Source organism: Pyxicephalus adspersus, chromosome 6 (assembly GCF_032062135.1).
Source record: "Pyxicephalus adspersus chromosome 6, UCB_Pads_2.0, whole genome shotgun sequence".
Taxonomy (NCBI): domain Eukaryota; kingdom Metazoa; phylum Chordata; class Amphibia; order Anura; family Pyxicephalidae; genus Pyxicephalus; species Pyxicephalus adspersus.
The window spans coordinates 84924338-84938273 of record NC_092863.1 but is presented as its reverse complement, the minus strand read 5'-3'; the positions used below and the strand labels follow the sequence as shown (position 1 = coordinate 84938273).

Below are 13936 nucleotides of genomic sequence, written 5' to 3'. Positions count from 1 at the left end.
ACAGGAAAAATCTATTTTGATGATTTGCGACTGCTTTTTAATATACAGTATGTTTAATATTTTTTACATTAAATATGCAATACAGTGTGCATCGATGTGATTGGAGATCTATTAGATATGTGGATTTCAAATATGAAAGTCCAGCATTCCCTTTTTACTCCCATCTGCTAGCAGAAAGAACCAGATTAGTTTCTTCCTGCTCTTAATGTGTAGCATTACTTATACATGCTTTACATATAAGTAACACTAAATGTGCTGCTTGCTAATGGTATGTGCTATTCAGAAAATTATGAATATGCAATATTTGATAATTACAAATTACATTTATTAGGTAAAGTATGTAAGTATATCAAGTGGTAAATATTAAAAAAAACAGTATGTAGTTTTATTTTTTTAGTCATAACTAAAAAAAATCAATTTCTTGGAATGGATTATGTGAAAAAAAACAAATTAGCCCAAGTAATGACGTTATGATGTATGGTATATAGGCATGCCATGTACATAATGTATGTATATGCAGCAGATGTTCCAATGCATTGTATGTGTCAAGGGGTTATAGGAAGCAAGACATCTTTATTGCCATATGCTCAACAATCATCACATGAAACAAATATTCCTATGAGACAAGCTGCTATGAATAATTTAGACTTAATTAAAAAACAGGACAACAATTTAAAGAGATACTATACGTTTTGTGTATTTTGTTTTACTTTATAATGTATACTTTGTTATACATCATTTTGGCTCTGACCTATGCTATGCTATGCCTAATAAGTGAATTGGCCACCAGTAATAACATTTTAGACATTCACACCTACTACATAGACAAAGGATAATGTCATTCTAGAATATATTGGAGTCATATTATGTGGGGATTTAACTAAAAATTATTGCAATTAGAAGAAGTAATTACTAGTAAAAAAGTAATGATTGTGCTTATGTAAGAATCTCAGTATTAGTTCCTGATTATAATCTGCAAGCTTTGAAACTCAGGCATTGGCATCCAGCAACAGGGATACAGGCAAAGCAAGTGTGCACTAGTGCATGGCAATTGTACCACGGATAGATCATGTGAAAAGATCCTCTTCTGTGCCGTTCTGTAAGAATATAAATAATTAATTTTAAGGCATTAGTCCTCATGGACATCCTACGGGCCCTAGGCTGTTGCCTAGGCTGCCTTGCAGAACATCAGACTCTAGTTGCAGCCCTGTCAACTGCCTGATCTCATACATTGACTTCCAGCCTCTGAGAGTATACAAAGTATCTAACCCTAGCAAATTTATATTGCTTTTATTTGTTTTAATAGATTTTTAGCTATTGTAATCCTGTCTCTAGATCCAAATGCTATGATAATTTTTTTTGACTAAAGAACAAGTCATTAAAAAAATAAATATCCCACCTAGATTGAGTAGTTTATGGAACTTACTCCCAAACATATTATATCAAAAAAGTAAATTTTTATTATTTTCCAATACAAAACTATTATTAAAAAACACTCCATATGAATTACATAAAACCATTCAGATAATGTACAATCCAATCCATTTGTCAGATTTTGTGTATATGTTGAGCTCTTTTTACAGTACAGTAGAGTTTCATGGAAGGTGCCTCTTCCCCAGATCAACTAATATTGGCAAATAAAGAACAAATTGTTTGCATTTTGAGCAGCATTTTATAATGCAATCTTTATAATATTTTTAGAAACTATGATGGTAAGGAAGGCAAATCCAAGCGTGATCACTGCAAGAAATTCATACGACACAGGCCTTACATTAGATTAATATCTTGTATTTATACAGCACCAGCATATTTCCAGCACTTTATAGAGTCTATTGTTATATCACTAGCAGTCCCTCAAAGGGGCTAACAATCTAACGTCCCTGCCACAGTCATATATCAGTAACACAGGCTAAGGCTATTTTGAAGAGAAGTCAGTTAACATAACTGTATGTTTTTTGGAAAGTGGGAGGAAAACAAAGTACCCAGAGGAAACCCACACAAACATGGGAAGAACATGCAAACTCCATGCAGTCAGTACCCTGGCTGAGATTTAAATCTGGAACCTAGCGCTACAAAGGCAAAAGTGCTAACCTCTGAGCTACCAAATATTCAGATTCTTTTATATTACAAAAATTATATATACATATTTTCTGATCTATCTGTAATAGGAAAAGTACCATGCTATTAAAAACATGTTTGCCTTGGTATTCCTGTCTAATAATGCAGTAACATCCCTTCTGGGAATTTAAACCAATGATAAGCGGAAACCTTTTGAACTTCATCTGTTATTGTATTTACTGGCATTTTCAAGAATTAACTTCAATGACAGTATATAAGAAGACAACCAATTAAGTCAAAGCCATACACTTTATTCACCTTGTAGATATCTGCAATACTATGCAGATCCAGTGGAAAACATTAATCAACCAATATGTTGCTGGAGGAAAGGGACAGGTGTGTGTCTTCCAACTCCTAATATGTAGCATTACTTACACACGCTTTAGGTGTGAGTAACATTGAGTGGTACTCAATGTTACTTGTGCTTTGTAGCAAAATATTCATGAGCAATATTTTACATATTACGAAAAGTATTGTGTTAAATGTAAAAAATATTTTGATTATATATATATATATATATATATATATATATATATATATATATATATAACTTCCAAACATGATAGTAAAGGTTGAAACCCCATTCGTTACTGCATTTTAATTTCCATTACAAGAAAAAGTCATTTCATGGAACAGATGATGTAAAAAAAATCAGACCAAGTAATAAAGTTATGATAATATGTAGTGTATGGTCATATGTATAAATGTAGATAAGGCAGATGTCCTAATGTGTTGTATTTGTCAAGGGGTTGTAAGAGGCAAGACATCTTTATTGCCATATGCTCAACAATCATCACATGGGACAAGTATTCCTGTGAGACAAGATGCCATGAACAACTCAGGCTTAAAGTAGATTACAGAATGATCGTCAGTTTGCTAAAGCACTGTGTATCGTAAACAGCGGCCTTTGTTGAATAAAATAGCCATGCCTGCATAATGTATGTTGAAATGGCCGCTTCTAGTCTTCATCAAAGGTGAACTAAGTCTTTAGTCTATAACTAGTCTCGTTATATGTTTCCATACAGCGGACCAGTCCCTTTCTTAAGGCCCTTTTTGCTTGTACACTCTATTGCTGATTTGATGCTATATGTCTAATCTCATCTCAGTTTTTCTTTGTTTTCTGGGAAATGTGCAATATACTGTTTTTGTATGTTCTAATTGTTTCTCTTTTCTCAGTTTTGTTATTGTAATTTGTATATTTGAAAACTTTTCTGAAAATAAAGAATGTTATAAAAAAAAGGTGAACTAAGTGACAATAAAGAAGCAAAAATTTGGAGCTCCATCCCAACTCTGTTTTGGGTTTGTTGTTGATCTTTAGCATGTCAGATCTTTGTTTCTGAAAAAAAGTGTAGTTTTGCTTACAAAGAAGAATTTATTTGTTGATTCCCTTTGATTGTTGACACATGCTTGACTAGCATGGTCTGTCATTGTCACTAATATGATTTTAGACCAGAGGTCAGCAATTTTTTTTGGCCACTAGGCCATTTATGGGGTGGGCAGGAGCACCCACCCCAATGGCTCCGCCCACCACCAAGGGAATGCCCCCTGAAGTGAAGGGATTTCCCTTCATGGAGCTTTCCCTATTTACCATGGCGGCAGAAGTATCAACGCCGGCCGCGGTAAATAGGGGGGCCACTGTAAGGGGGCGGCACTGGAGCTCCGGCGGCATTAGGCTAGATCGGGCAGGGGGCCTTGGGCCAGAACAAACTACCGGTCAGGTTGTATCTGGCCTAAAGGTCAGAGTTTGCTGACCCCTGATTTAGACCATAGCAAAAATTTGCATGCACACAGGAAGGAGCTAAAATGCTTGGAAGATATGAGCATATGAGATATGAGACATAGAAAAGAATACAAAATAGTATGTTATTAAAAAATGCCTATACGCGTCTTCAAAAACTTAGACACATACGATATATTTTTATTGGAAACAGCGAGGGCAGGAGGAGAAGTAATTGGTTGTGTGTGAGAATGTCATGTGACTAGTCTGTCTGGCAAGCCGGCTGACTTTGCAGTTTAGTTTTCACGCTGTGGTGAAACTTATAAATTCCACTAAAGAGGAACATTATTCTGTCATCTGGCATTTTATGTGGGCAGAAGGTGAGCCTGCAGCACGAATTCATGTTTGCATGTATGCTCAATATGGGGATAAAGTTTTGTAGAGTTGTCTATGAATGGATTGAAATGTTCAAGAATGGCCGTACTAGTGGGATGGGTGCAGAGTGCTCCAGACATCAAGCTACAGCCACGAATATAAGGAATGAAGAACACTGGAGCTGATTTACAGTGGTGCATCAGTGGCTACACACACAACTAAAAATATTTTTTACTGATGTCATAAAAAAGTTGTTACAATGCTGGGAAAAATGCATTGCAGTGATTATATATAAAAGTGATGTAATTTGTTTTTAAAATTCTTGAAAAAATAGAGTTAAAGAAAGTGTGGAAACTTTTTGAACTCTCCTAATACACAGCTCTTTACCTGACTAAATATTCAAGGTTTGGATTTAGTTTCATTTGTAGGTTAAGAGCTTCTTTCCTGTATCTGTGTCCCTCTACACTACATAAGCCAAGCATTACAGCTTACTTTAAACTTATTTGTGAGCATTGCATTAAGCAACAAGGATATAAGTTAAACGTGTGCAATTGTACATGGCACTTTGTACCACAGCTAGAACACGTAGATAGATTTGTTGCTAGTGTCATCCTGTCATCAGTGTTATCAGCACTGCGTAATATGTTTGCACTATATAAATCCTGTCTATTAATAATATTAATAATAATAATAATAATAATGATCCTGTAAGTTTATAAAAAATATTATATTTTTCAAATTGGTAAATTATCTGAACTGTACAAATTTACTTGTATCCAAATTACTGTATTAAAAACCATTCTTATTTAGTTTAACTTCCTATGAGTCTGACTTAGAAAATAAGAGGTGAGAGGCCATTGACTGTTGCCCATTGGATATCCAATGGGCCCTGGGCTCCTGTCTAGGCCCTGGCTCTAGCTGGTAATTGCCTGAACTTACAGTATACACTGTATTCCAGCTTCTGGTAGTACATAACAGTATCTCACTCTAGCAGAGGGGTGTCAAACTCAGGCCTGCGGGCCAAATCTGGCCCACAATATAAATATATCTGCACCTTTGAGAAAATACCAAATGTCTACTGGAGCTGGCCCACCAGTAGACAGTGCATGCACCACATGCTCTGCTGGCGTGTCAATCAGGACCCACAAGCGCCCCTTCCTTTGTTGACGTTCATTAGGGACCTTTCTCAATTTTAGATATTTTTTAAATAAATATCAAGGTTTGTCCAAATTTTTGGTCCACTGTGTATTTGAGTTTGACACCCCTGCTCTGGCAACTTTACAGCAGTGACTTCATGCTGCTACAAATCTGTTTTTCTCAATGACTAATTCTCTAACTAAAGAAGAAATCATTTGCCATCTCAGCAATACAGACTTTTAAAAGGTTTCAAGTAACTAAGATTGTAAAGAAAGCATTTTTGCCATACAATGAATGTTCATTATCTTGTATGATAGTATAAAAATTATATATTCACAGTTTCTGATCTGTCTGTGATAGAAGAAGTCCCAGGCTAGTAAAAACATGTTTGCCTTGTTTTCCTGTCTGAAAATGCAGTGACTTCTATTCTGGGAATGTGAAACAATGATTAAGGGAGTGCAGTGTATCATTCTTATTGAACTGTCTCTATTGTTGTATGATAATTTACTGGTATATTTAATTTATTTCATTGACAGTAATAATTGGTAACCTTCCTTCCTAACATCATGGAGCTTAGATGTTAGAAGAGACAGCTAATAAAGCCATCTCATACACTTATAAATAGACTCTAATACTGTGGCAGACCCATTGGTGCATCCCTAGGTTCATTCTGTGGCCCACACCTAGTCCACCCACATTGCTAAAAGATATTCAATATAACACAGATGGTCCTTCAATGATTTGCTGCCCAAACCTTAACAAGGGTTGTTCCACTCCATTGACAGAGGCCCCATCGTACTACACTCAAAATTTGCAGGTCACCGCTTCTTTTTTCAGCTGCACTGTCCTCCCTGGTTTACTCTAAGAGGATAAGTCTGGCTCCACTGGATGCTCAGAAGGCCCGTGGGCTCCCTTCTATTTGTCTCATAGCTGATTTGCCTCTGACAACTGTAGCTTGGACCCAGACTGACTTACTTTGTAACCCCTCTTGGTTACTATTTTGTTAATGTCATATTTTCAAAGACTCTTACAAAAGCTGTTACATGACATAACCTACTACCTACCACCGTGTAAGAATGAATTCCTGAGTTTTAGGAGATGACTGCACTGCACAAGGGACATCACATTGTGCATGTTGAGACTAATAAATAATAGTTTTCAGTTAAAGGCAACTGATGGAGACATAGCTAAGTTCTTCTCTACTCTGCTTGCTAATGTTACACTGTCATGTAAGAGAAGCATAGGGACTACCACCGAAGGCTTCCTTCTGAAAATGCTAGATTCCCAGCTGTGTCTGATTTTCGTAGTTTTCATTCACAGTCCCGGAACAAGCATCCTGTAAATGTCTCCATGCCCGTACTGGGTTAGCAGTTCAGAAAATGTTACAGTCAAAGCCAATGAACTAGCATTCCTAAAGGTGAGTTCAGTACTGGCAGGCGCCAATATACTCCTAAAGGTGTCTTTGCAATAGTCTACTTCAGTTACTACATTCTGGTTATAAGTTTTTCAATTAAAATTACTTAACATACATGTTCATTTCTACTGGACAACATTGTTAAAGCTTTTGTTATGAAGCAAACAAAACACAACACATTTTTATCCTATCCTTTAGCAATAAAATGCCAGTTACATCATGAAAAGGTTTCAACATGTAACATATTAAGGGCTAGTTGGGTTTCAGGGGCAATGCTAATAAGGGAACTAGCTAATTGTGAACTGGACATTGCATAGTAGTGAAGCTTCTTCAGAAGAGCTCAGACATGTATGTAGGGCTGTATGACATGTCATTCCTGGAAAAATATTCAGGAGAATTCCAGCATTCCTTCTAAAACCTGAAACTATGACTAGCTGCTAGGGACTTTAAATGCATTTCATTATAGAAAGATAATTGTTTTTTTTAGTCCATTCTGCTTATTGGCTTGGGACTCTTTAAAAATATAAAACATATTTATTTCTGCTAGGTGTGAGATAAACTGATGCAGGGGTCAGTAAAAAATGCACTTACAAGGTACATCCCCTGCCTTGCTTAGCTATGAGCTGTGCTGTACTGGGCCCACTTTACTTTTTTCAGCACAATTATTCAACACTGTTGGAATTATAATTTTGCAATTGCAATTTTGAGTATTAAATATACTGTGCACATGTGTTTCATATGTACTCAGCATTGGTGATGGTGCTTTTGTGTTTTAGGATTCCATCTTGTGATACTTACAAACCAGAATTGCTTCACTTATCTTATGCTGCTGGCTGTCAGTGGTGACATAAGGCACTGGAATTTGTAAGGTACTATTGGGCAAAGGTCAATATATTATTATTATATATTCAACTATTCTTAGCTTTGAAATTGAAGGCAACAGTGAGCAGGCATGGATCCACCACAACAGGGAAAACTCAGGCCACCATTGGGCAGATATTAATTTGCTGCCAGAAATAGAGGACCCTAGGGTAGGGGTCCCCAACACCCGGTCCGCGGCCGCCGTCTGACAGGTGGATAGCAGCTCTGGCGGGTGTACCCCCAGCAGGGTCAGGAGAAGTTCCCCACTTTGGGGGGTGCACCGGCCAGAGCTGCGGACCACATCTGCCGTACAGGCAGGCTCAGGGTATTGGGCGGGTTTGTGTCTTTGGAGTGGCCGGGTTCTGGCATCATGACGTCACTTTGGGGGAAAGTTTCTTCACCTTTGAGTGACACACGGCTGCCCACGCATGTGCGGCCCAGAGTCTGTGAGATTAGTGGTCCGCGAGCTCCAAAGGTTAGGGACCACTGCCCTAAGGAATCTATTTCGCAGCCTCAGTTTATATTCCTCCATGAACCCAGCGATTTTAACATTCAAAACTAATCCAGAAGTCCAGAAGGATACGCACATGGTAACAAACCTAAATCAGTAATTTAAAGGTGCACAGCGGAAGTTGATAAAGAAAATAGAGACTGCGTTGTTCTCCTAAGCAGGGCTCTTATTAGTACACATTTAAAATGATTGCCAGGTTTATTTTTAAGGGAACATATAGTGCTCTATTTTTAAAGCAGTGAATCTGACAAAAGTTTTGTTTCATTTTTGCATGAGATCGTGTCAGATGACTGTGTATAGCATACTATATATATACCTACTTTTTTTCACACAGTGATCCGGTAGAGGAGCCAAGCTGTTCCGTGCAAGTCGAAATTCTTTCATTCTTGGCTTTTCTTGATGGAGGTGAGGTGAATTATGACCTGAAAAAATTAAATGGTACTTAAACATTTTTGTAGAGTAGCAGACCGAACAACAGTGGTGTTAAAATCCTTTTAGCTACTATTTAGTACTATTTAGTTTTCACCTGATTGCTTTAGTCCCAGCCAAAATGTAATTTATTAAAGCTCCCCAAGACTGGAGAAGTTAAATTAGCAGTATGTCACTGGGGTCTGTCCCTGTGGAATCTAACCGTGTGGAGTCTGTCAGTGAAATAGTATATTAGTGGGAGGTTTGTCACTGAAAGTCTGTTCTTAGGGGAACTATCAATGAGAGGGTCATTCACTAAGGGGTTTCACTGCAGTGTATTTTTTAATATACAATTTATATAGTGAAATATAATGTATTTCTCTGCAAAAATATCAATGGTATTATCTGCAAAAGCCAAAATAGAATATCAGTAGTTGAGCTGCTTAGATAAAATGTGCCTACAAAAAATCTACATTTTTATATGTATATTAATATTAATAATATTTTATATATATTATTTTTGTATGTGTGCATATATTTCTTGGGGGTTCTGTAACCTTTAGGAACGATCTGAAGACCACTAGTTTTGCATAATCTATTGATTCCAATGCTTTTTTTTTATGCAGGAATTTCTCCTGAATTCTCTTTTTCACTGAAGTTGCAGAGAAATAAAATCCCTCATTCATTCTTAATAAAGTTTAATGCCCTTTACAATAATATGATACATAAGTGAGGTCTAGATTAAACAAGTGTTGAAAGGAGTAAGGAATAGATTACACAAACATGGCTGGGAGGGTAATAGGAGATAGAGGGAAATGGAAAATATTTGTATATACTCTTATTTTTATTAGCGCATTTATTCCCATTGTTTACTTCTTTTCTTTGTTTCCACTGAGTTAAAGAGCTGGAAGAACAGGCTATGGGTTTTGAGCGAAAGCACCTTTGGAAAACTGTAAGTTCAGATGCACCCTTAATTGTGCCGCAGCACATATTTTTACCACTAGCTTTGCTTCTTGCTCGTAAACTCAGTTTTCATATTTTTTTTAATGTCCAACCTAAACCTCACATTATACCAGCTTTTCATTTGAAGTGTGCCCATTTAGGATTTTCTGGCAACTCTGGCAACCACAATGTCCCCAAATTTGGAAATGAACCATTTATTGTAACACAATGCATGAAACACATTGCTAGGCATTGCCATGTGTTTTGATGTGCTACAGTGAAAGAGTTTAGAGTTGCAATACAAAATGATTGGCAATTTAAAATGAATAGCACTGTACTGAGTTACTGGACCCAAGTAATGAAGCTGTAAAACGTATTCCCAATAAACAGATCTCTTTGACAAAAGACAAGAAATCCTATGAATGCTGCACTCTGCTGGTATGCTTTGTTAGGAAAATGCACAGACAGAATGTTGATTTGGATATAAAATTTGAAATTTATACCTGTGTCTGTTTTTCCAACTTGCTTTCTAAACATTTTATAAAACATTTTTAGCATATTTAATAAATCTTTACATGCAACACAAGTTCCTAAAAGGGGTTTTTCTTCAAAATTACCAATTTTCTTATCTGTAAAAAAAGCCAAAATGGAATATCAGTTATTAAGCTGTTTAGATGAAATGTGCTTGGAAAAATTAATTATTTTGAGTAGTTTACATTTTTAGAAGCAACTTATGAAACCTCTAGGAGTGATCTAATTCCTATTATTTTTGCTTTACCTATTGATCTCAATTTTATTTAATAAAATAAAGTATATTTTCCCAAATTCTGATTTTGGTTGAAATTGCAGGGGAAATAAAACTCTCAATTTTCCTCATTCCTACCAAATATAAATCTAATGTCCTTTACAGTAATATAAAATGAATGAAAAATAGAAAGGATATGTAAACTGAAAAATCAGTTTTAACCTGAACTGTTTGATCAGCTTAATTGGCATTCCATCATTCTGTGTATTATTACTACATCAGCTCCCATTAGTTTACATTGTTTTGCTGTATATTATGAGTATCTATTTCTGCTTCTTTTCATGCTCACTTGTTGTAGTCTATAAACACATAGACCGCTTTGATTCTTGCTCTGTTTTAAAAGGCAGTTGCACCTTTAAAAAAACACCCTACTTCTGGTTCACCAATTGCATTGCATTGTGGAAAAATGAAATCTCTGAATATCACTCATTCATAAAATATAAACTTGGAGAATAACATAAACATCCTTTAGAAGATTTACTAATGTGTATAAATTAACAGTGAGTCACTATTACTTCACACGAATACCAACTCCAAACAGTAAATTGACAGCTGACTAATTAATGTCTCCATGGCCATTAAATTATTTGATACCAATGCATTTTCAAATGCTTTCTAGATAGTGCATTATTATTTTAAGGAACCAGTAGGTGAAATAATCCTACATTCACATAACATTTCTCTGCTTATGGAATCAGTGAGATGACACATTCATTTCAGATTCATCTGTTTTCGTTTTGTTGTTTTAGTTCTATCCAACGCTGCCAGTGCCATACCCACAGTGCACCTGGCAAGATTAGCTCGATAAAAGTTGGTCTGAGGAACAGACAGAGAGAAACTAATAGGCATGGGGGAGAGAATGAGGAAGAAAGGCAAACCGGCAGAAAACTGTGGGCCTGATTTAATAAAGTTCTCCAAGACTAGAGAATATAAACTATTATGGTTGATTCAGCCTAGAATAGATTTCTTAAAATCACTTGCCATTGCAAATGGTATTTGAGTTATTTTCTCTACCATATTCTGGCCTAGTTGATTGCTTTTTTTTCAGCTCCAAAACAAGAGGCAATTATGTTCTGAGTTAGTGGGGTTTTTGGATTTATATTTTACAGTGTACCTTACCTGAATGCATATTTTCCATGTGAGGAAGATGAGGAGGACACAAACTGTCTTTGTAGTTTTGCTTTTTGAGTAAAGCATGACCCTTGAACTTGTCAGAATCTTTTGAAGTCCAGGATTTATGGGCCAAGTTTTGGTTAGCAGCTATATTCCACGGATTGTCTTGCAAAGTCTGGCAGCTAATTCTGTGGTCAAACAAATCATGTTCACTCTTGCTTTTCTGGGACCGGTGTGCAAAATAAAAAGAATTGCTCTGTGGTGCATCTGGTGTAGTCTGTGATGTGGTCAAAAAAGTGTTTCCTAGAGTTATGGGAGGGAGACTCTGTGTTCTTATAGGTGGAAGACCTTTGCTATTTTGCTTGTTTTCTGGTAACAGGTACTTCTGTGATTCCACCATCCTTTTTTTGCAGTTGACTGAGGTCACCCTTTCATCAGAAGGGTCTTTGCAGTTTGTGTCCAATATACAGTCAAATGTGGTGATGATGTCATCAACCTCTGAGGTCTCTTCTCTGTTATACCTGAGTTTGTCTTTCTGGTGTGCTTTTTGCTCCATCTTCTTCTTCTTGCATGAGAATATCTGATTTAGCACAGTGAGACGCCCTTCTTTCCTCATGGCTATACTGCCCGGGGAGGTGAATGGCTGGAATGGGTCTGGTCTACTGCCAATATAGAAAAAACATCACTGTTATGAACATTCAGTAGCAGTCACAATCAACTTTAAAGAAGACCTCTTCTGAGGTGCATGGAAGCTCTCATTACTAACCTCTCTCTGTCTGAAAATGCTAGCTGCCTGGCTGTCATGCTAATCCAGCATCTTCAGTACTTTGCAAGTCACTGACCCCAAACAAATATGCAGATCAGGAGTTCTGACTTCATTTTGAATCATGACTGTTTAAGATTAGTAAAAAAGTAAAAAAAAAAAAAGAAAAATTAGCTTTGGATTTAAGTGACCTCTTTACTACAGGGTCAGAACTAAAGTAAACCCAGACTATTAAATTGTTCTATACTTACCTTTCTGGCAGCCTGCATGTTAAAACTCTAAGTATTACTATTCTCTGGCTGCTACAGATATTTAACATGATGCCTACCAACTTTGGAATTAGGAAAGAGGAAAGGCACTCCACAGGAAAAAGATTTGTGGAATGCAAATCACACTACACTAAAAGTGGGATTTTCTAAATTGTGCAGAATACTGGGTATGTCCAAAGGGGGCATGGTTAAATAGAGTCTAAATCTACATACTGTATAGAATAAATATAATAGGCAATCCATGTACTATACTCCACAATTACTGTGCCAGGAATCTCACTTACATAAACCTCAAGGATAATGAGGTCATGCTTTGGATTCAGTGATCCCTGAAAACAAGTGCCTAAAGTCAGTAGTCAATGGAAAAAGTTGGAGCCAGCCAAAGGAGTGCTGAGGGTGGGGTGGATGGAACTATATTACTTAGGCATGTACTTATTTTAATTACTTATTACATGTACACACGTCCAATGGTTTTCGCCCAATAATTGTTTCAGGGCCAAGATCGGACGAGAATCTGGCGTGTGTACAGCGCCAGTTGTCCATCATCTGAATGACTGTCCTGGCAGATCCATGGACAGTGGACGACGAACGATCCTAATGCAAGGGAAGGGGGAGAGCCCGCAGCAGGGTGCCGCTCCGTCATCTTCCCCCTCCCCTCGGCATAGGTATGTATGTACAGCACTCGTTCATGCATTGTGCAGTCCTTGGAAAGGATCATGAAAAATCCTTTCCAACGATTATAATTTCACGTGTGTATGCGGCTTTAGTAGAGGATAGAGGGGGACAATAGTGCTCAGCAGGGTGTGGGGAAAAACAGTAGTACCCAGTTGGGGATTGGGAAAGACAAAACTGCCCAGTGAGGGATGACAATACTATCCAGCAAGTTGGGCTCCAGAATAATAGTGACAGGTGGGCATGGTGGAGAACAACAGTGCCCCAGAAGGAGTGAACAAGAACAATAGTACCTAGCTGAAGGTGTGGGAGAATAATGGTGCCTAGTGGTGATGGGGGAGTGCAGAGTAAATATACTGGTGATCAAAAAAAATACAGTTACTGCATTTACAAAGTCTGCATTCGCCCACGGACCTAAACTCCCACAAAAAATACCTCATTTTATAGAACACTGTAGGTAAAACAAGTCTTTTTTTTGTTTTACATTTTTTCTTGCATTGTTTGTTCTACCTCTCTGTATTTGTCACATCCTGTAGTCCAGTGATTTTCAACCACTGTGCCGTGGCACACTAGTGTGCCATGAGAGATCTTGAGGTGTACCGTGGGAAATTATCCAATTAGTAGTGACTGGCAGAGTAGCTACAGAGTGTCATTTTGTAACATTTTTGATTTGTGGTGTGCCGAATTAGCTACAGAGTGTCATTTTGTGGTGTGCCGTAGGATTTCAATGTACAAAATGTGTTGTGGCTCAAAAAAGGTTGAAAAACACTGTTGTGGACTATCTTATATCTATCTGCTTCTCCAGAAGTACAACCTGCTTTCTTAGACATA

At 37.2% G+C, this 13936-nt stretch overlaps 1 protein-coding gene across 2 annotated transcripts in view; it reads right to left on the bottom strand.

Annotated features, from left to right (window-relative positions):
• ANKRD55 (ankyrin repeat domain 55) overlaps nt 1–13936 on the bottom strand; it is a 61001-nt gene that overhangs the window by 2758 nt on the left and 44307 nt on the right. For both annotated transcript variants that reach the window (XM_072416420.1, XM_072416421.1), the window contains exons 9-10: nt 11408–12063; nt 8454–8555 (exon numbers count right to left, since the gene is read on the bottom strand). In XM_072416420.1, coding sequence (XP_072272521.1) covers nt 8454–8555; nt 11408–12063 — 758 coding nt within the window. The remainder of the gene's footprint in view (nt 1–8453; nt 8556–11407; nt 12064–13936) is intronic.